Raw genomic sequence first — 21,564 nt, forward strand, 5'->3', positions numbered from 1 at the left:
ATTATCTTTGCCCACAAGGTCTCACCTTGGCACTAATGCTGCAGAGATTCATATTCTGCACTTTTTGTGTGGATTGAAAAGGGCTCTCAGTGTCCTACTTCAATTCTGTAATGAGTCTGTGCAGATCAGTGCTGACTTTTGAAAAGTAATTTATTTTTTTAAAAGGCTTAGAAGAGAAGACTAAAGTTCAATTTTCAAAGTGAAAAAAAAAGAAAAGAACCAATATATCAAATAATCAATACAATGTCTTTGTTTGCCTGCATGTGTTTTACCTCTGCAATCGATAAGCTTGGAGATCCATTAACTACATATACAATAATAGTATTAAACTTTATGTTTAGCAGAAGCTGCTTCTCAAAGTATTCCTAGATGAATATTTTCAATCTTGGCTTCATAAAAGAAAGACTGTTTGCAAATGTTGATTAAACAGGTAGAAGTTAAAGATTAAGAAATGTACACTGACTGCAAAGGATGTTGTTGCAATGCTACTGGTAGAAGGATGCCTTTTTGTCTTTCCATGTATACTACTTACAAGCTCACCACAGATTTTCTTCCTCCATTTTTTTTTTTCTTCCCCCTGTTGTAGCTCAGTCCTTGCTGAGAAACAGGTTTCATGAGATTGCTTCCAGCCTTATGTTTCTTGGATATCACTCCCTCCACAAGAGCTCCACACATAGAGAATGTTGTATTTGAGGAGCAATATATATTCATGAAGTGTCCACCCTCAACTGGCTCTACTTACCACAACTTTGAGGTTCTTCCTAATACTATCACCGTACCCTGAAGTTTGGTCAAAAGCAGAAATAGTAATTGGAATTTCTCCCACAATCAGAGGAACAACTGAGAAATAGGCTGGTGTTGCAGAGTTCCCCTTAACCAGCAGTTTCAGCTGCACTGCCTTCTCTGTGGCCTCTGCAGTGCATAGCCCCTTCACTGCATCCATCGTCACTGTGACCTGCGGGGACAAGGCAAGGCCTGCAGTCAGGGCTGGCACATCACCGCATGGGGAAATGCTCAGCTCCACCACGTCGAGATAAGAGAGGGAAATGAGAAACAGATATAACACAGGACTTTTGCTTTTGCTTAAAAAGGAAACAGCAATACAGACATTTTGCAAGAGCGAAAGTGATTTCCAATCAGCTCCCCTGAATTTCCTGTGCTTGTATTGGCCTTACATGGCACTTTTGGCAGCAGAGGGGCTGCAGAGGTGGCCTTTGTAAGAGCAGTCCAGAGGGTGCCCCATGTCAGATAAAAGCCAGCTCCAGCCAGCTCCAAAGGGACACACTGCTGGCCAGAGCTGAGCCAGTGAGTGATGTTGGTTGTGCCTCTGGGAGAGCAGAATTAATGTGGCCTGGAGGAGGCTGGGGCCCATGGAGAGGCCCCACAGGAGCAGGCCCTGGGCCGGAGCTGCAGCCCATGGAGAGGAGCCCACGCAGGAGCAGGGGGCTGGGGGGAGCTGCCGCCCACCTGTGGGGGACCTGTGCTGGAGCAGTTTGCTCCTGGGGGATGGATGGACCCTGTGGTATGGAGCCGTGTGGGAGCAGTTCTTGAAGAGCTGCTGCCTGTGGGCAGCGCCCACAGGCTCAGTTTGGGAAGGACGGCATCCCGTGGGAGGGACCCCATGGGGAGCAGGGGCAGAGAGGGACCGTGAAGGGGCATTGGAGATGAAGCATCAGGGACTGATCACAGCCCCCATTCCCTGTTCTCCTGTGCTGCTTGGGGAGAGGAGGTGGAAGAGGGTGGATGGGGGGAAGGTGTCTTTAGTTTACTTTTAGTTTCTCATTGCTCTAATCTGTTAGCAATAGGCAATATACATGAATCACCCTATACTGAGTCTGTCTCCGAGATCTATCTATCTATCTATCTATCTATCTATCTATCTATCTAATCATCTATCTATATCACACTAGTCGATGCTAATATTACCTGGAGATCTTCAGGCAGATAGTTGTAAATCACTGCTTTTATTTCCAGCTGTTCATGTCGTTTAACTGAGTATGGTAATCTCAAGGACACAAAAAGGTCTTTGAAAACATCAAAGGTGTGGGGGTCAGCTATGCAAAATCCTGGGATAGAAAAAAAAAAAAGCATACTTGTGAATTACACATTTAACATAAGTCAAATAAAAGTGCCTGGAACTATGGACATGGTTCTTAACAGGTAAAAATTGGCAGTGATGTCAGTAGCTTCTGTGAATGAAAAGTGACCCAGCCTTCCTGCAAAAGCTGACTTTAAAACATAATGACCTTTCTTCATGCTCTGTAAATAAACTCCATGACCATCACTGAACCCTTGGTCAGAACTCACTCCCTCAAAAATTAAAATACAAAGCAGTGTTATCACCACTGCCTTTCTTGTGTAAGATAACAGCTGTGTGGAAAATAAACTAGAAGGTTTAGAGGTTTGAAAGAAAAGAAGACTCTTCTGAGTGTTCGGTACATCTTCCTTTGTAGCTCATTTCATCCTGTTTTTGTAAATATACATCTATCCTTTAAATTCCAGCTTTAATATGATATGAAAGAGGAGAGAAGTAAACATCGTGGTAAAAACCCCTAGTAGCTTTTCAGTATAGACTGTCATACCCTGTCAACTTGACATCTGTTTTGAAAATTACACATTCTCTATTCATCCGCACAGAGTAACCCAATAGAATAGCAATAGCGTACCTTTCTCGGGAGATATGCTTACTGCCTGGACTTCCCAGGTAGTTATAGAGTCAGGAGCAATGTTTGTTACACTAAGAAACACACACACAAAAAAAATGTATTAAGAAAAGTGTATATGTGTAAACATTGCTATTTGCAAAACTTTGAATATTTTAAGGGGAAAAAAATCCCTCAGTTGTTGAGACAACACACTTGCAAATATTCTAAATTCCTCTGTATCAGATAACATATGCAACTGATATTTATATACATTTTACTGTACAAACTTAGGTGTATTCATCTAGTCAGGTAACACAGTACCTATGATTTCCAGGATTTTTCACTTCTTTAAAATTCCACCACCAGCTCTCAGGAAAATAACTGCGTAAGTTGAGAGACATTTCATCAAATACTTCTTCTTCTTCATCGAAGTCTGAAAAACAAAGGTGGGGATTCTCTTCTGAGGGTTTTGGCTGATGACCTTACACTGTCTAGCAGGGCATCTGACAGAGAGAAGGTAGTGTGAAAAGCACTCAGAATGAAAAGACTTCATACAGATTTAATCCTGTACATTAAACAAAACAAAACAAAAACAAAACAAAATGAAACAAAACCAAAAAAAAAAAAAAACCACCAATGACTAAAGATTTTAATTGGAAAAAAGAAAAAAAAATAATTATTTCTAAGTTCAATAATTGCATGCTGCCAAACAAGAAAATAGTCACCTACTCCCCTTAACTAATAAGTGGCAAAGATGTTCCCACCATCACATATTTGTGACAGCGAATGAGAAACATGATAGCAGAGATCACTCTGAATGTGGTCATTCTCAATGTGAAGGTTTTTTTTTGGTGACAGTAGCAGTGTAGACAACCCTTAGCCCTCCCTTGCCCCCCCAGTGAAGGGTCATTTTTTTAGACAGTTGCATATCACCATTCTTTACATCGTGCCAAGCCCACTCTGACTTTCTTCTTTGCTGCCTCCTTCCTGAGGGCTGTGGCATTTTCACAACAGGTCTTGAAAGCCTCTTTGCATCCAGGGGAGCCAGCAACCTTTGATAGTCTTTGCAGACAAGAAAACCTCATGGGATTTAATTTCATTCCATCTTCACAGCATTTTCGTAGACCAGGGTCTTGATATTTGCTGACTGCAATGTAAATAAAGCCCAGAATTAGTGCTGTGGAAGCAGCAGGAAGTGTTCATTGTGTTCATTCCTGTCATTACTAGCAGTTAATATTAAGTTTATTAATATTGCAACAGTCTACCTGCATCCAGGGACCTACTTTCCATTCTAAAATCAGTCCACAAACACAGGAGCAAAGCATAGTTCCTACACTGTCTCAAGTATTCTAGTGTATGCTTCACTTCAAATTGAGACTGTGAATTAAAAATGTCCCCTTGATATGTTAGAATTAGAAGTCATGATAGAAATAGTCAAAGCTGTGTGTTTCAAGCCCTTGTGTCTTCTGTCAAGGAAATACCAAAAATCACCTGTTGGAAATTGGTCTAAAGGAACATTTAAAAAAGAAATCATTTATTGCATATTTTTTAAATTTAGGTCCAATATTGTGCTGGCAATTCTCTTACTTGGAACACAAGTACCAAAGCTGACACAACTTTGAAGCAGAATGTCAAGGAAAAAAAAATGAGGGAGAGGCAATAAAACAACTCCTGTCTATAAAAATAAGTTTGAAAAAATGTAAGGCCAAAACTGATTCCATAACATGATATCTAGTTGAAGTACTTCACATCTGGGTTTATTATAAGATGGTGAACTAGTTTTCATGCCTATCCAGACTGATCTTTGCCTTTGTTTTTTGGTTTGTTTTGATAGATGATGCATCATGTCACAAGGCATAATATACACACATGTTCTAGGTTAAATCACATAACACAACAACTGGGACTATGACTATCTTGGTGTCCTTTACTTATTGTCCCAGCAGATCCCCTCTCCCAATAGCCTTTCAGGAAACCTAGCTGAATGAACATACCAATTCCTGAAATTTTCTGCCGGAAATCCAAAGATCTCTTCTGTCTTCCGGTAGCTCGGAGGCACATGTACCCTGAGAAAGCAGAAGAGAAGAGCTTTTTAATGACGCTATGGCAATAATAGCCTGACCATTCAGGTCACTTGTGGTAGGACCCACCTCATTCACAGAAGACCTGCCTTTTGCAGAGGCACCTTACAACCCCAGCCAGCTTTGGCTGATCCCAGATGAGCTGGGTGCCAAAGGACCATCAGCCAACATCTGGGCTGTCTGAGCTCCCATCACCCAGTGGAAGAAAAGGAAAAGAAAAATCCAGAGGGAAGGTGGTTCTTACAACAACAACATGATAAAATGATTTGATTTTCAAGCTATCAGCCTCCCCAGATGTGCAGTGATTTGTACAAACAACTAAAGCAAAAGACAGATTTCACTTACCTTCCCGAACCTTGGATTTAATTGTATCTGATAAAAAGGCTAGACCAACATCAGTAAAAACTTGAGCACTGTCTCTACCACCACCTGCAGAACATCCAAGATCATACGAATTCATTGCATTAAATACCTGCCAAATAAAATAGCATAGATGAATTGCACACATTTGCAAGGGTATTATTATTATTATTTATATTATAAAATTCTTACTACTTTTGACTTGTAGAAGCAAAACAAACTGGTGGGATGAACTACACTTGGAAAGTGAGATTAAAGCTGAGGAATGTTTTAGTTGGCACATAATTTCAATTAATGCTTTTTTTTTTTTTAATTTATAGTCTCATCTGATGTAGCATGGAAATTCTGACTGCTCATTTTAAATCTAAAATTGCAAGAGAAAAACCTTTTCAAGTTTAACAAAAATTTGATTAAGGATTTAATAGCCACTAGTTTCATTTAATCTTCTCATTAGTCATGGAAAATTTTTCTTGACTAGTAGATATGATACTTTCATCTTAAAGTTTTCTTACTTTTTTGGCTGTAAGTTTATTTTTCTTGTTCAGAATAAAAACTGCTTTATCAACCACAGCTAAGGCAATTGTTCCTGCATGATCCGTTTCAATCAATAAATCGATGCTGTCTGTTGGTTCATACATCTGATGTTCTGTTCTCACTTTAATCTAAACAGAAAATATTGAAACAAAAATGTCACATTTGTTAATAAAGCGCAAACACTCTGGGCAAGGAATACTATCAGCTGTGTCTGTCACCAGCATGAGGCTGGGATACATTTCCATTATGCAGTGTTTCTGCTTGGGATCCTGTCTTCTGAAAGATACCTCCCACTGGTGGACAAAGAGGAAGTTTTAAAGTTGTATGTGCATGATATTGGACATTACCTTTCAATGGGACATAAGCACCAATGTGAATTAAAAGTATGTGTAAGGGCTTTGCTGAACCAGGGCTTTCAATATAGCTTTGAAAAAACTCTTCATTGCTTTCCATTGGAAACAAAAGTAATTTTGGATGGCTGACAGTTTTCAGCAGTTGAGTTTCATGCTCTAGTGAAAAATATTCTTTTTTTTTTTTAAATTAATTATTTTTTTTTAAATTATTATTTTATAATACCAGAAGGAGGAGGAAGGTGAAAGGAAAGCATAGAAGGACTCCTGTTTTGTCCACATTTCTTTTTTCTACTAGAAATAATTGTTAAGAAGTGCTTTTGAAGTGCTACAAAGTTTCAGAAAAGAATACAAAAAAAAATTCAAAATTACTGAAAATTCTTTTTTTTTTTTTTTTTTTTCCTTATAAGTTCACTTTCCTTCATTTGATGAATCATACTGCAGAAAAACAAAGCTCTCAAGGGATTCTATCTCTCAGGAGTCCTGCTGGTATTTCCCTGTGGATTTCTATTATCTATGCACATACATAGAGGGATTTACCTCTATGAAACCATATTTTTCATCTTTTTGAGGCACAGCCTGTCCTATAGAAGAAGATTGCCTCTGATAGCATCCCTGGGAGTCTTTCCCCATCTCTACCTTTTAGCAAGAATCCTGATGATTGTCTTTTTCAAGAAAAAATGAAAATGTCCATCATGTCTTTCACTTTTCAGCCTCAGGTCTGCACTCTCTCTGGTGATTTTTATTATCATTTTGGAATACAGAATCAGAAGTTATTTGCTTTGAAAGTACCTTTCCTTCACAGACGTCCATAACGTCTACCCATACAGAATCAGCAACAATCTCTTGACGGCCCTGGTTTTCAACGAAGTAGTAAGCTAAGAAGCGAAAGTTGGGAACCATCTTCTCAGTTATTTTGAGGTTTATAGCTTTGTTTGAGGAGGGGACCCTTCCCAAAAGCTCAGCTTGTCCCTTTGCCACCACCTGCAAAGTGGAAACAAACATAAGAGAGTGAATGAACATAGTGATAACAAAATAGATTGGGCAGTACCTTGCATTATATATATATATGTGTGTGTATATATATATATAATGGATATAATTATCTGGGGCCATCTGATGAAATCCTCACAGACTTCATTTAGAGGACCAAAATCTGGGAGAGAGTCTCACCACCAAGTTCCAACAGTGTCCTCATCACCCTGCCTGCCCAGTGCCTTACCAATGCCCAGAAATGTACCTTACCAATGCCCAGAAGCAGCAACTCCAACCCTATGCCGAGCCCCCTAATTAAAACAGCCCCTGCAAACCTAAACATAACTCCTCAGGATGCAATTATTCCAAAGTATCAAAGTCCTATTAAAAATAAATGGGAACTGTTGCTCATGATGCTTATTAGCCTGGGAAATTTTAGCTGCCAAGGGAAATTATGAGGAAAAGAGAGAGAAAGGGAATTAAACACATTTGACATTCAACAGATTTGCTCCTGGAATGTATCCATGAATACATTTGTCTCCTTCAGCACATTAAATAACCTCACATGCCTGGTCCTGGCTGAGCACAATTGTATCCTGGCTTTTGCATTTACAGAACTATCTTTGGGTCTAATTTCAGGATTCTATCTAAGACCCTAATAGCCAAAGCCTTCAATGGCCCTTCATGACATATTCTGTTGGAGATGACAGTGACTTGCCTGTTAACTGATATCAGATGGAAGTAATATGGATCCTCGGCAATTTAAGAAGCATGTATTATTCATGAAATAAGCAGTAGTTAACTACAACAGGCATTTTCTGAGATATTCAAGATCTTTTAGAATATGACTAGGTTTTCTATTTGTGGGGAGAGAATCATATAGCTATACATATGATTTGCTCACAACAAGGTAGGCAATTTTGTAATAGCTGAAGAAAAGGTATTTATAAGAATCATATAATAAAAATAATATTTAATACTGACTTTTAAAAAGAAAGAATTCAGATTGGAAGGAGTGGGAGGCTGTCAACTTGGTATTTTTAATAAATGTGTATACCCACATAATTATGTAAATATTATGCATATTGACCTAGTTGCTCTACACTATTAGAAACTACAGAACAAAATTCATGGTCATGTCTCCTTCTCCAGAAAAAAAATAATAAAAAAAAATATTATGAATCCAAAAATATATGTAAATATATATATCACAAAGGGACTGGTGGCAGTCTCTGGTCTAACTGTCTGCTCAAAGATTGGTCAGTGTAAGTAGATCAGATATGTTTTTTTTTTCTAAGTGAGTGTTGAATGCTTCAGAGGGTGGCAATTCCCTAAAATCTCTGTGGAAATTATTTCAGTATTATATTCATCATCAGTGAAAAGACTTTTCCAAAATGAGCCTTTCAAGCTGTAGTATTGCCCCCGGCTCAATTTAGTGCCTGTCCATATTGGATGGCATGGCCATATTGCATGGTACTGCCTAGGAAAGTGTGTCTATGTTATGTCTGTAATTTCTCTTCAAGTAATTTCAGGTTATTAGTAACTCTCTCTTAGCCTCTTCTTCCCCACACCTAAGAAGCCCAGTTGGCTCAACCTCTTGATAAGTATCATCTTGGCTTCATTGGACCCCCTCTGGCTTCCTATATATTAGTAAATAAACAGATATTCTAGAGAATATAATTTCCAAAATAAATTATTTATATGCCGCTATTCCATTTACCATATAATAGAAATAGTCAATCTTTCCACTGCCAGACTGATGAATGTCGTTCAAAGTAACACGTAAGGTATCTCCGGGTGCCAGGACAGTATGTGGGATGCTGATGCTGAGGTAGTTGTGGTTAGTAGACTGGTATCTTTCAGCTCTGATACTGGCTTCTGGTGATTCTAATTTTTCTTTTCCTTCTTCAGCCTTTACCTGTCATGGGAGAAAAAGGACAAAGTGTCCCTTAAGAGACCATAATGTCAGTCTTAATTCATATCTTGCTGGGTTATTTAGACAATGCTGGGAAATGAAATGAGTCTTTACTAAGATTCATTAGCAGAACCTGGCATCTGTAAAAACATGTGATTTTCACTACTTATTACCTGATGCTATTTGGTCTTTTGTCATATTTGTGCTTGATAGTTTTCAGGTTTGTCTTTTTCTGAATCAGAATCTATGGTTTAAGATCACAGAGTGGTACTTCAACAGCTTTTTTTCTCTTTCTATATTGTGCACATAATTGAACCCTCTGATATAGTCCAAATGTAGACTAGAGTCTGTATTGGACATGAACTTTTCCTACAGCCTCTTCTCATCATTTGGTGTTACTTCTCATGGTGTTGTTGTTTACAGTTCCATTCCCTTCCCCCATGCCAAGAAAATGCACATCTGAACCACACAAAGTTGTGCCATGATCTATACACATATTCCCAAAGGTCTGATGTACAAGAATGTCATTAACTTCAGTGAGGCATCCCTCAGGGCTCTGGTCTATATAATATCTTATACAACCTTGACAACGTTATGCAAAGCTATGGTGTGAGAAATCATGTTCCCTTCTCCGTGCTAACAATGAAAACTGAACTTCTTCACAGTCATTTGCAACAGTCTTTTGAGCTCTTCTCAACAGCATGTTTTTAAACCTGAATGTTTGGGTTTTCTTTACCATTATCTGAAGTGTTTGGGCATCTGCAGGGATGTCAAATGTAAATTGGACTAGGCCCTCTTTATTAGAAGGTGCAGTCTTCTTCATGGAGGACTTTCCAGGTGAGGTGACAGTAGCAGTGACAGACAGAGAGGCAGTAGGAGAGCCATCAACCAAAGTGACAGAGGCCTATTTAAAAAAAAAAAAAAAAAGTCTTTTTCCATTATTTGAAGGAAGGGTAGTGATTGACTAAGTCTGGACTCCTTCTAAGTTAAAAATCAATGAACACAGATTAACAGCTGCTCCATATTTTCATGTAGCATCTGTTACAGATCTCATCAGATCCCAGAGATAGTTTACTTTATCTACTTTTAGATAAATTGCTAGCCTTAATTACTTATAGAAAATGTTGTAGGAAAACCTGAAGGTGTGAAGTTTAAAAATTCAAAAAAAAAAAGTTAAATGCACTTTGAAAAAAGTAAACACCCTGTATTTCATTTTTCAGAACTTTAATTTGATATAGGATTGATCTAATGAAATGTGATTCTTTTAACATTTCCATAATGAAAGAGGAAGAGACTGTTACATGTTTTATAAACCATTGCAGTACAACAGTACACAGATGACTTCCAGAACAGAAACACAGAAGTTTCTGGCTTTGATTTCCCTGTTCAAGCTGAAGACAAACCAGAAACACCAACAGTAGCTCCTTGTTGGTCCTGTTCCTGAAGGTCTCTCCTACAGAACTCCCACTGGATCAGATAAGAATTTTATAAACATAACAGATATAAATCCCTTGCTATGGAAGAACAGATAGCTAAATACTACATACCACAACAGAGAAGGGGGCTCCAGGCACAAAGTACTTTTTGGTGTTAGACAGATCAACCACATAAGGAGATTTCACAAACTTCACGTTGTTGAGTTCCTCTTCCCTCATCTCACCGCCTGTTAATACCAAACAGTATATGTTGCTGTGAGAGCAGTAACTATCTACTTGCTTATTATGGTTTTCCATTTTTATGATTCATCCCATTTTAAGCAGTGCATATAAAGCAAATTAAAATATGAACTCTCCCCAAAGATCTTCAGTCCTGAGAAGACGAAGAGATGGATACGGACCAACCAGGGCAGGGTCAGTGCAAGGGCAGCTCCAAGTGTCTGCTGCTCTAGCAGGATGGCACTGGCAGCTGCCTGCTCTCCACAGCTTGGAAATGGAGAGCTGCAAAGGGCTGTTTTCCTCACAGCACAAAAATTCACCTCTAACACATCAGTTGGTACAAGGCGTTTGCAGACACGGAATGCATGGATACAACTGTTGGTGCTGAGGCTGTGGTCCTGCCTCTCTGACCAGCTTGGGCTTTGTTGCTGGGAGAAGGTTGTGTAAAATCTCATGAAAAAGTCGTTCAGAATCAGTAGAGGGACTTAAATCTCTAATTTTCTGAAAGTTTTTGTTTATTTATCTATTTATTTATTTCAGTTTTGGCTACTGGTACTGGCATCTGTTTCTCATCTAAGATGCTAATTTCTAGTTAAAGCACTTCCTCCAGCTACTTCTAAAAACATGACTTAAAAAAAAAAAAAAAAAAAAAAAAAAGAGCTTACATTCAAAGTCCTTATTTTTTACTTTTTATGCTCTGAGCTTCAAAGGCGCCAGTAGAGTCCACTGGTCTTGCCCTGTCATGCATATAAGTAACGCTAAAGCCAGCAAGTCTGCAAGTGTGGAGACAACCTGTGTGTGGAGAGGAGAGGAAGTGCACAGCTGGAATGCATTTGACATAATTTTAAGATTCTAAGGAATCCTAATAAATATTCAGGATTTTTAGGATATTTTTTAGGATTCTAGTAATTCTAAGCTGAGTAACTAAACTATTTTTACAGTCAGCGGGAACCAACACCCCTAGAGTACTGTTTATCCCATCCATCCTGCCTACTGAATATACAAGTGTCTCAGTATCTAGCTCTGACCAGATATTTTACTCCAGACTACTAAAATAAAACAGACCAATCCCGTCTTAAACAACAATAGGACAAATATTGTCTAAGTTTGAAGGGTCAGCTCCATCGCTCTACAGTTACCTCATGGGAGGCTATAATGAGGTGGGAATGGGGTTCTTCAGTTTTAGGTCTGATTTAAGTGGCTCCCAGAAGAGGGAGCTAGGGTTTGCTGCCAGTTGTTGGCCAGCTGGTATGTTGGGAAGATGATCTCCTAGGCATCATATTTTCAATAGGAATCTAGGGGGACTGTTGAAATGGTCAACTAATAATCTAATACCAGAATGTTTCTGTAGATGGCTTACTGCAGCACTAGGTGTGGAAAGATGGCAATAAAATACAGTCTGATAAAAATGTGGGAAGGCATAAGAGGACTAGCAGGAGTCATAAGGGCTACATCCTTTTCTACATCACACTGTGGCTGTGGTATATGTCTCACCTTTACACCAATAGCTCAACAAGCTGAGGAGCAAAGCAAGTTAAGGCACAGAGCCCAGCTAGTAACTTTGTAGGTAAGGAGTAGGCCTGGCTGAAGCAAGTGCTCAAACAAGATCTCAAGGGAAGCAATTTAGTTGCTTCCAAAGAGGTGACTGATGCTGCTTCAGATAGTCTAGAATATCTTAGATATCCTCACAGGGCTGCTTAATATGGGCCAAGTTCTCTCACATGAAGGATCATCCCAGAAGAAGATCAACATAAATATTACAGGCTGCATCAGCTAAGGCACTGTATACTCACTTGCAGTTTCTACAGCAGTAACAGCAACGTATAAATGAAACCCTTCTAGAGTAGAAATACTCCTACTTAGTTTTTCTTCCAAACGTGATGTATTTAAAGTAACTCTTCCTTTTCCATTTTGAATCTAAAACAGAAGTGGAAAAAAAAATAGTGACAGCCCTTGCTGGTTTATTGTGATTAGCACAAATTTGTTGCTCATAGCATGACTGTGGTAATACATGGATCTATCTTTTGATGACTTCTTACAATATTCAGCTCACCTGGGGTAAATATCAATAATTCCACTGAACTCCAGTACTTACTGATAGTTGTTGTTCCAGGCCTGGAAGAAAGACTTTATTCTCAGTTTCATCTATTATTCCAAATCGCACGTATGCAGCTCCTTGAATCCCTTTTCCATAAGAGTGCCTTTGGAAAGAAGAAAAGAAGGGAGATTAATCAGTAAATTTATAAAAGTGAGCATAAATCAGACTATTAATTTTATGCTGCAATAAAATAGGGATATTTGTGGGTATTCTGACTGTAACTAATAGCTTGTAAATGAAAAATAGTCCCACCCACTGATAAGGAAGACTTTTGTAAGATATCCATGTACAAAGCACTGATTTCACATCCTGAAAAATATATTGAGTAAACTGCAGATGAGGCTTTTTTACTGTAATCTGCATACTATATTAGCAATTTTAATACCTGGATCTTTCCTCCCTTCTGTATTGACTATCTCCTCCTTACCCATCCCATCAAATACTGAGATGATGCAAATTACTGCCCAACAGTGAGTAATCAGGAACATATTGTTATACTATTCAGTTATATGTATATTTGCAAAAAAACACTACTCCAGGGGGCTTTGACTAATAAGCTTAATTAAATACCTTGATATAATGAAAAAAAATTGTTCTGTATTAGTAAATTACCAGAACTTAAACTCTCTGTCATAACATATCCTACCATTAATTGTGAGGATATGAGTAGTATAAACAAGTAGTTATTCCTGTATTTTTTTTTTGTATTATGCAACAATTATGCAGTTATTTTAGTATTATGCAACAAAAAATTGCACACCGTTAATAATCAAAATATTAAAAGTAAATAGGTACAGTAAGTTTTTTTTTTTTTTTTTTAAATGGCTCAAAAAATAAGTAATGAGTATTTAATACATTTTATACTGTTCACCTTCCTGTATCTTGGGTACTATTTATGTGCATAAAACTTACCCAATCTTTAACACTAGCAACAATTTAACAATATAAACTACAATAACTTGTTGTGATCCCTTTTTTATTTTATCTTTAAAGAATGTTAAGGAACATGGTTAATCTGAAAAAGCCAGGAGGTGCTGACATTTTTAAGGAGGTGTTTTTAGTGAAGGCCTAGCGTTACTAGCTGATAGTGTGCATTCAACTCTCTTCTCACGCATTAAAATTGTCCTAAAATATGTCTGAGCTTTTGTCTAAATAGGGAGAAATAAGCAGGATAATTATATCATTGTTACTAAGATAATGCAGAGTACCTTATTTCAGGATATATATTACAGGATATATATACATATCCTCAAAACCAAAGAAAATAAAAAGGTGAACAGAAGCAGTAAAATGGTCCTTGTTTCTTTGAAACTGAAAAGATTCCTCCCAGCTATGAAAGAAAACCAGCTGCCTGTGCTCCTCTCACACAATTTATTTCTCTTCCAAAATAAAAAACACCTGTACCAGGTCCTAACTTAATCACCACAGAGACAGCAAGACATTAATTCAAAATTCTCAAATAAACACTAGTTTATTACTTCCAAACTTCACTGGGCTTTGTGGAGATTTCATACCCCCAAATTTTCACATCCAAACTTATCCATCTCTGTTTGAATTGCATTAAATAGCAACATCTGAGGCTTTAGATTGTTTCTAAATTTTTAAACCAAAAAGTATAAAGGAAAACAGCCTATCAGTTTGTCTGTAATCTTTTATAGCAACACAGAGGAGAATCCTAAACCACCATCCTATTTCTAAAAGTATAAAGCATTCAGAAAATCTTTTTCCATTTTAGGTCACCACCACCTGGACCCATGTAGTGTTTTACACTGATGCCTCAAATGTCAGTGGAGAGGAAACAGAGATTATGCAAGACTAAAGTCAGATTCAAGGAAAGCCTGAACATGGTTAACTGTTAATGATGAGGAGAGGAGGAAGCAGCAAAGTTCATTACCTACTTATTAGCATCTTAAAATAACATCTATTTAAACACACTTACTTTGCCTCAATATCAAATATAAAGTTCTCATTCCAGATGGAGTAGTATGGCTGGAGTGGGATGAGCTTGACTTCAAAAGATGGAAGCTCTGCATGAAAAAAAAAAAAAAAGAAAAAAAAAGACAACAAAATGTCATGGCATGTGTCTTTAAACATATCATAAACTCCTGGCATGTTACAACACCCCCTTAGAGGATGGAACTACCTTTTAGTTTGGATCAGCATTCTGAAAAAAATCTCCTGATCACTTTCCCTTACTCTTATTTGGTTCACCTAATGAAGCAGTCTTGAAGCACAAAAAATGGATTTATCCCATGATGGTAATCCAGAAAATCCTAATTTTCTGATTTTATTATGTGATCCTCGACATAGGTATTTACAGGGGATGCAGTAGGATCCACTGCTCTGTTACTAGTTACCTACTAGCTAAAAAAAAAAACACATAGATTTGTTAAAATGACATTTTCATAAAGTCCAGGGGTTTGTTTCTCTTTGTTTGTTTTAAAGGAACAAAACATACTAAAATTTTCAAGAAAGCATAATTTCAGCACACATATCAAGTCATTTATTCCTTCAAATTTTTGTATTTCTACGATTTTATTCTTTTACACTATGTACATGTATTTCCTTACAGAAAGATTTTTTGAATGTGGGGACAACTCAAATCATCCTCTAAACTGCATTTCACTGTGAGAAAATGGCTAGATTTTATTTTTTTTTCCATTCTAGTCTTTAATGAAGATCTTAACCAGCATTTGAATGGTTTTAATAGCTCATCTCTGAGAAAGGATGATTTGTGACAAATGTTGCTGAGTTTGTATAAAAATGAAATGTGTTTTTGTTGTTGTTGGTTGCTTGTTATTCCAAATGTATGTGTAAGACACACAAAAATTCTCCTTCCATAAATCAGACATAGCCATGAGGAACTGAACACATTGTGAATCATGTCCTTAGTACCTAACTACAGTCAGGTTTTATCACTGCAGTATATCTTGTAACTAAGAGCAATGGCCTCATATATATTATCCAAATTAAATATTCTCTTACCATATTTTTTAACTTCAAATTCCACTGAAGCATTGGACATTTCATAACTATTAAACCAGGCTTTGATTTTCCAGCTTCCAGGCCTAAAGTTGAGATTCAGCAGAAAATAGTTAAGATTCCTCAGATATTTTATGATTTTAACATATCTAAATTATTGCTAAATATTACTATTTTCCTTTCTTTTTTCCTTTCTTTTATCTGTTCCCAAACCAATTTATTAACTTTTTTTTTTTTTTTTAAGGAGCCAGCAATGTACTGCCAAAAGTCCTAAGGAGCACTCCAGAAGACATCCTGAGGAACTGGAAGGCAACATATTTGCTAACTGCATGTAACATGGCTCTGAAAATCCCACAGAAATAGAGATCTCACTATGTATTCCCTATAGCTTCTCTTCATTGTGATGTCAAAATCAGGCCAGCATGCAAAAACACGTTGAATATTAAGTAAAAGCTTAAGCCTGTTTCAAATCAGAGGTATTACACTTCACAAGCTAAGCCTTTACAGAAGTGTTATCATGAGTGTAGTTATACAGTAGTGCAGACAGTTAAGCAGTTTGACAAATTGTTCCTTAGCAGGATAAAGGTTGTTAACCATAGTGTATTAACATTAAAGCCAAGATGAGGTGCCTAAAGGAAGCCTGTAGAAAGAGACATTTGGACGTGTGAACTGTTTTAATGAACAAGGCATAGTAACGTACTCGGCAATGTCAGGTATTTCAAAATTTTCACTAAACGTTGTTTTTATTTTCCGTTCTGACTTTTTAACCACCATTCCTTTTGAATTCTGTAGAGAGAGAGAGGAAACAAGCAAACATAAAACAGGTGCCAAGAAAGAAGCTCAAGTTCCTATACTGGTCCTAAGGATGACATGCTCTATTTAGTTCTTTACCTTAATTTTCATGCTTTACACCTCCCTCCATGCACCTGACTTTGGCCAAAAATTAGTAGCTATACCCCACGATATATATGTATTGATGAGATGAGATGAGATGAGATGAGATGAGATGAGAGAAAATATATTTTTATATATATACAGCTTTACTCTTGTACCTTTTGTGGAAGCCCTTCATAGTACCTGTTCTGACTAAGCATTTATTAAAAGTAGTGGTTTTTTTTTGTATACTCACTAGCACAGTAATTGTAACTGTGTCTTCTGCTGGCCTCATAGCATTGTCCAAAATGAAGATCCTGTATTTTACTGTTTAGCAGAAGGAAAAAAAAAGAAAGTGTTCACATATTTGTTTCTGTTTTTTCTAGATAACAATTATTATTAGCTCTTACATGAGTCCCAAGTTTAACATAAAACTATTTTCAATAAGATAAATTATTGTTTTGTTTGTTTGTTTTTAAAGATTGCGTTCTTCCATATTCTTACACGTTATATAATTGAACAAGTATCTCTTTAAAGCAACTTCTGAAAAATATGCAGGGAACTTCACCACTCTACCTCCTTCCCCCCCACCCCCACCCCCACTCCCTTTTTATTTCATTTCTAGCGTGGTGGTGTGCTATGCACAGAGAGAGCTGGGGTTAAAAACAAGATTTACATTAACTAGAATCAAGTCATTTTTACTTTTTAAAATCATGCCCTTATAACATTTATATTCAGCATCTAAAGTGCTGCATCTTAACCTTTGGAATCTGGTGTGTATATAGGCTTGTCTGTCTGAATGAAAATGTAGCCTTTCTTGGACGACAGGAGGATGCGGATGTTTTCAACAGCCTCCTTATAAAGGTCCCTGCTTTCGGTGACAAGCAGAATATACGGCCTTTTACTCTTCTTGAACACATCCTGCTGCAGAAATTCTGGCTTGACCTGAAGATAACAAAAAGAAGAACCACATAGAATCAGACATGAACTTGGTAACTTCAGAGCCACACAGCTGGGGGCCAAAACTACCCAAAAGGCTTAAACCATTTAATTAGCACCATTCAATGGAAGATACTCAAGTCTTTCTTTGACATCTTGTTTTTAAATAGAAATGTTATTCTTCCATTCTATGCCATAGAAATAACAATTTTTATTGTTCAGTGTCAATAACTCAATCTCAGTGACTTTTCTTCAGTCTACATGCATGTCAAATTTCAGTTACCACACCATTTGGTAGCTGCATCCCCTAATCCTTCTTTGCTAAAATCTTGTCCATGAGATCAGAACTTTAATTCATGCAGATTTCTAAACATCTTATTGAAGAGGAACCTGATTTGACACCTCAGCTTTTAGCTTTGTTAATTATCAGATCTAAACCAAGTCTTGCTGTGTGCTGTTTTCCAACCAAATATCCCAAACTAGTACTCCTGAATCAAATGCAGCTGGACTTCACAGAATCATGTCAGCAGCAAATGATGTAAAGTGGGTGTAAAGTTACATTAAACAACTTACAAGTTTTTCAAGCTTTCCCCTCTCTTGTAGGATGGCCAAGAAAATAAGGCCAAGAATATAGTCCCAGGAATTAAACTGCTACATGCACAAACAGATAAACAAAAAATATATCCATAAAAGAATTACAGAACAATTAAATGTTTTAAAATTAAATTTCATTACTGATCTACAGTGATGAAAAGGCACTCTTCCAAAATCTGTTCCAAATAGCAATATGTTTAATGTATTTTATGATTAAGCAATTTATATCACCAGGTGGTTAAAACATCATTATGATGGTAGACTTGCCATCAGTTTTTTAATCTCTTGGTAGTTATTCTCTTGGTTAAGGTTAAAGATGATTCTCTCTGATAGAAGCCGATTTCTCATCTCATCTTTGAAGTATGCGGTAACTTGCAGGGGGCTTTTTGCTCCATGAACTTGAATGGTTATTGTCTCCTCTGTGCCCACATGCACCACATTTGGGGCAGTGATGAGAAATCTAAAACAACATAGAAGTACATTAACCAAAATGATTCTGCATAATACAAAGTCCAGACAATGTGAATTTTATAGAAAAAAAAATAATAAAAAAAAATAAGTGGACTTGTCAGTTCCACTGTCACAAAATGGCTGAGGTTGGAAGGGCCTTGTGGAGATGACCTAGCCCACCGCACTTGCTAGTTACAGTATATGTTAAAAGAAGGCATTTTCTCCCTGACTGAACCCCAATTTCTGAATCATCACTTTTAAGCCCTACAAAAGATCAACCCTATAGACAGGTGAAAAAAAGAACAAAACAACCACAAAAACAACAAAAACACATTCGTATGTGCCAGGGACTGCCTATGTTATTCATAGCCTCCTAGAACCTTTGGGGAAAATTCTACAGACTCAACTTTCTAAAGACAAAAAAAAAAAAAAAAAAAAAAAACAGCTATGGATTAAGAGCCAATGCATATGAATAGATATTTGTAAGTACATACTTGATACTATGAATTCACATATCTTGATGTACTAGTAGCTACATTATGCCAGGTTATGCTTTAATATGTCAGAAGGTATCAATTTCATATGTAACTGTATGTATGGAATTTCAAGCAGCTGATCTTCCCTTAGATGATATCATTTATGAAAGGCTAGTAATGCAAGACCATGGAAAGTAAGACCACAACCTTAACAAGACTATGGAACAGGTTGAGATTCAGTTTTCTCTCTATTATTTCCCTTTTTCTTATCTCCATGGTATTACTTAGTAATTATTTTCATGACCTTTAAAACGTAGATCATGACTCTTGACCTCTTTTTTCAAGTACCCTTTACCCACAAAAGTTGGACAACTATGGGAAGAGCTATGTATTAATGGCATTAATAGCACATACATGAAGAACAGTTCTGGGCTCAGAAAGCTATTTTTTGACAATTATTTTGCAGAAGTTTTCTAAAGAGGTAAAAAGTAAATGATTGCACCATTATCAGAATAGCTTGACTGAACTTTCCTTCTTTCTTTTTTTCTGCATTTATATATATATATATATATATATATATATATATATATTTACCTTTTAAAATTGACATTTCTTCTTTCTTAAGTTTATAAAATGAAAGTATATAGCAAGGAGGGATTAAAGGTGATATGATTTTTTCAATAGAAACTAAAATTGCTTCCATATGATTAATGAAATGTATTACATAATGTAAATCTTCACATAAACATAGGAAATTTGAGAAAGAAAAACACAGAGCAAACTTCAATAAACATTAAAAGGTTTTGTCATTTTTACGTGTACATTCATGAAACTACTTTCTAGTATTTCTAGTTTACAATGACTAATGACACTTGTCGTTCAGTTACATCTATCCTTATGCAACACTTGATCCCAATCTTTATTGTTTTCATTTGTTTTCTCTAATTCATTAGTCAGGCAAGACATCTCTGTCCATTCAAATGCTTGAATGATGAGGGGAAATTTTTCACTTTCAGCTGTGTTCATTGTCATTTCTCGCAGACTGAGGGGGATTTGTTCTGAAAGTGCCACTACGCCACCCACTTAGAGTCTGTTGGCTCTAGCAAAAGGGGAGTGAACTTATACACAACATGTCTTCACACAGAGAAAAGAGAATGCAACATTTGCTCACTGCAATAGCCCAGTTAGTTATTTAAAAGTTATGTGATAGCTCAGAGCGATATGGCTACTAGCCTACACTGCCCACAATCTCAGCTAGCCAGAGAAAAGCCAGCTCTGGTCTCAAAGCATCATGATGATATTTTCTGGCATGATGTTCATTTTAATATACCTAGACCACTCAACACCTTGTTTGTCCCATACCCAATTACCTTGGAAAAAAATACCTTAGTCCCCATTTCCACTAAGATTTTTTTTACAGAAGACAATGCCTACGCTTTACTGAAGATGAAGCACGCATCCAGATGCATCTCTAGAAGGCAGAAATCTGCTCCTTGATAAAGCCATGCAGAAAGAGAAGCACGTGGGGCAGGAGATTACTTCAAGTGTGGTCTGGCATGGAAGGGGAGGAGGGCTTGTCCCATCTGCCCCAGATATATCATCAGAACTCTCCTCTAGCTATAGCAAGTGACAGAATCTACTTGATCCTGGTGGGAACACAGTGACTTCTGTCTCTCTGACCTATGGACCAGTTTGAAGGACCCTTAACATGCTGTATAGGTTTTCTCAAAGAGTTATATCTATTTCCCCAGAACTAGAAGAACCAGTATCAACATATGCAAATCTACTTTAAAAAGTATTTTTAATATCTTTACTTATAAAGAATAAGTACAGAAAAGCCCTGAAGCTCTCCCAGATATGAAACCTTTGATTTCTGTAATGTATTAAATCGATTATAGAAAGGAGTGACTTTTTTTCTTCTTCTTTTTTTTTTTTTTTTTCCCAAGATTTGCAGATCCTGTAAATGACAGAAGCTAAACAAGCAGCAATAGCATTATGAACATCATACTTCAATAAGACATCTTAAATTATTTTTTACTGGGAGCACATCTTTCCTGTTGGAAAACAAAAGCACTATCAAGTTTCCTCCTTTTGCAGTTACAGGTTCTCTATTTAAGGTTACATAAATTTTCAGTGTTCCAAGGAACAGGCTTTTTAATTCTCTGCCAAGATCATGAGCATATCCTATTGTCTGTTTCAAGGGATTTCTTAGGAGTGAAAAAGTTAATAATAAAATGTACTTACGATGGTGCTTGCTGTGTATTGGCTAACAGCAAACAAAAGCTTGTCAAAAACACCAGCCTTTCCATTGGAAAACTTTATAACATCTGAAAAAACGGAGATACCAAAAATCCACTGTCAATGTGTCCTTTGTGTACACTTAGAAAGAAATGGCTGATGGCACACTGCACGTAAGAGCATTACCTATCTTGGTTATTTATTAATAACCTGCAAAGCTGTACAACCAATAATGACAGACATGTTAATAATGCACAAATTAATAGCTTGGGAGAGAGACATTCTGGATTAGCCAGAATTTTACATTTGGTTATTCATTCATTCTCTTCCCAGCTTCAGTATGGTCACCTTCCAGTAACTAACAATCATGTGCAGCATTCCCACAAATACTACCAAGTC

The 21,564-nt window shown here is 37.0% G+C and overlaps 1 protein-coding gene across 2 annotated transcripts in view; it reads right to left on the reverse strand.

Moving 5' to 3' along the window:
• The window catches only part of LOC101798073 (complement C4-A), a 54,332-nt gene that overhangs the window by 22,088 nt on the left and 10,680 nt on the right, over positions 1 to 21,564 (reverse strand). Inside the window, exons 2-22 of one of the 2 annotated variants that reach the window (XM_005018336.6) lie at positions 21,172 to 21,254; positions 18,269 to 18,461; positions 17,230 to 17,413; positions 16,725 to 16,795; positions 16,296 to 16,381; positions 15,599 to 15,681; positions 14,553 to 14,640; positions 12,611 to 12,716; positions 12,309 to 12,432; positions 10,408 to 10,523; positions 9,597 to 9,764; positions 8,666 to 8,863; positions 6,763 to 6,954; positions 5,599 to 5,748; positions 5,072 to 5,198; positions 4,640 to 4,711; positions 3,589 to 3,792; positions 2,967 to 3,078; positions 2,667 to 2,737; positions 1,927 to 2,066; positions 743 to 955 (exon numbers count right to left, since the gene is read on the reverse strand). In XM_005018336.6, coding sequence (XP_005018393.4) covers positions 743 to 955; positions 1,927 to 2,066; positions 2,667 to 2,737; positions 2,967 to 3,078; positions 3,589 to 3,792; positions 4,640 to 4,711; positions 5,072 to 5,198; positions 5,599 to 5,748; positions 6,763 to 6,954; positions 8,666 to 8,863; positions 9,597 to 9,764; positions 10,408 to 10,523; positions 12,309 to 12,432; positions 12,611 to 12,716; positions 14,553 to 14,640; positions 15,599 to 15,681; positions 16,296 to 16,381; positions 16,725 to 16,795; positions 17,230 to 17,413; positions 18,269 to 18,461; positions 21,172 to 21,236 — 2,763 coding nt within the window. In that variant the 5' untranslated portion in view covers positions 21,237 to 21,254. Of the gene's footprint in view, positions 1 to 742; positions 956 to 1,926; positions 2,067 to 2,666; positions 2,738 to 2,966; positions 3,079 to 3,588; positions 3,793 to 4,639; positions 4,712 to 5,071; positions 5,199 to 5,598; positions 5,749 to 6,762; positions 6,955 to 8,665; positions 8,864 to 9,596; positions 9,765 to 10,407; positions 10,524 to 12,308; positions 12,433 to 12,610; positions 12,717 to 14,552; positions 14,641 to 15,598; positions 15,682 to 16,295; positions 16,382 to 16,724; positions 16,796 to 17,229; positions 17,414 to 18,268; positions 18,462 to 21,171; positions 21,332 to 21,564 lie in introns of those variants that run through there. The other variant, XM_027470782.3, reaches the window with a different exon arrangement.

The sequence above is a fragment of the Anas platyrhynchos genome, chromosome 1, assembly GCF_047663525.1.
Source record: "Anas platyrhynchos isolate ZD024472 breed Pekin duck chromosome 1, IASCAAS_PekinDuck_T2T, whole genome shotgun sequence".
NCBI classification, from domain to species: domain Eukaryota; kingdom Metazoa; phylum Chordata; class Aves; order Anseriformes; family Anatidae; genus Anas; species Anas platyrhynchos.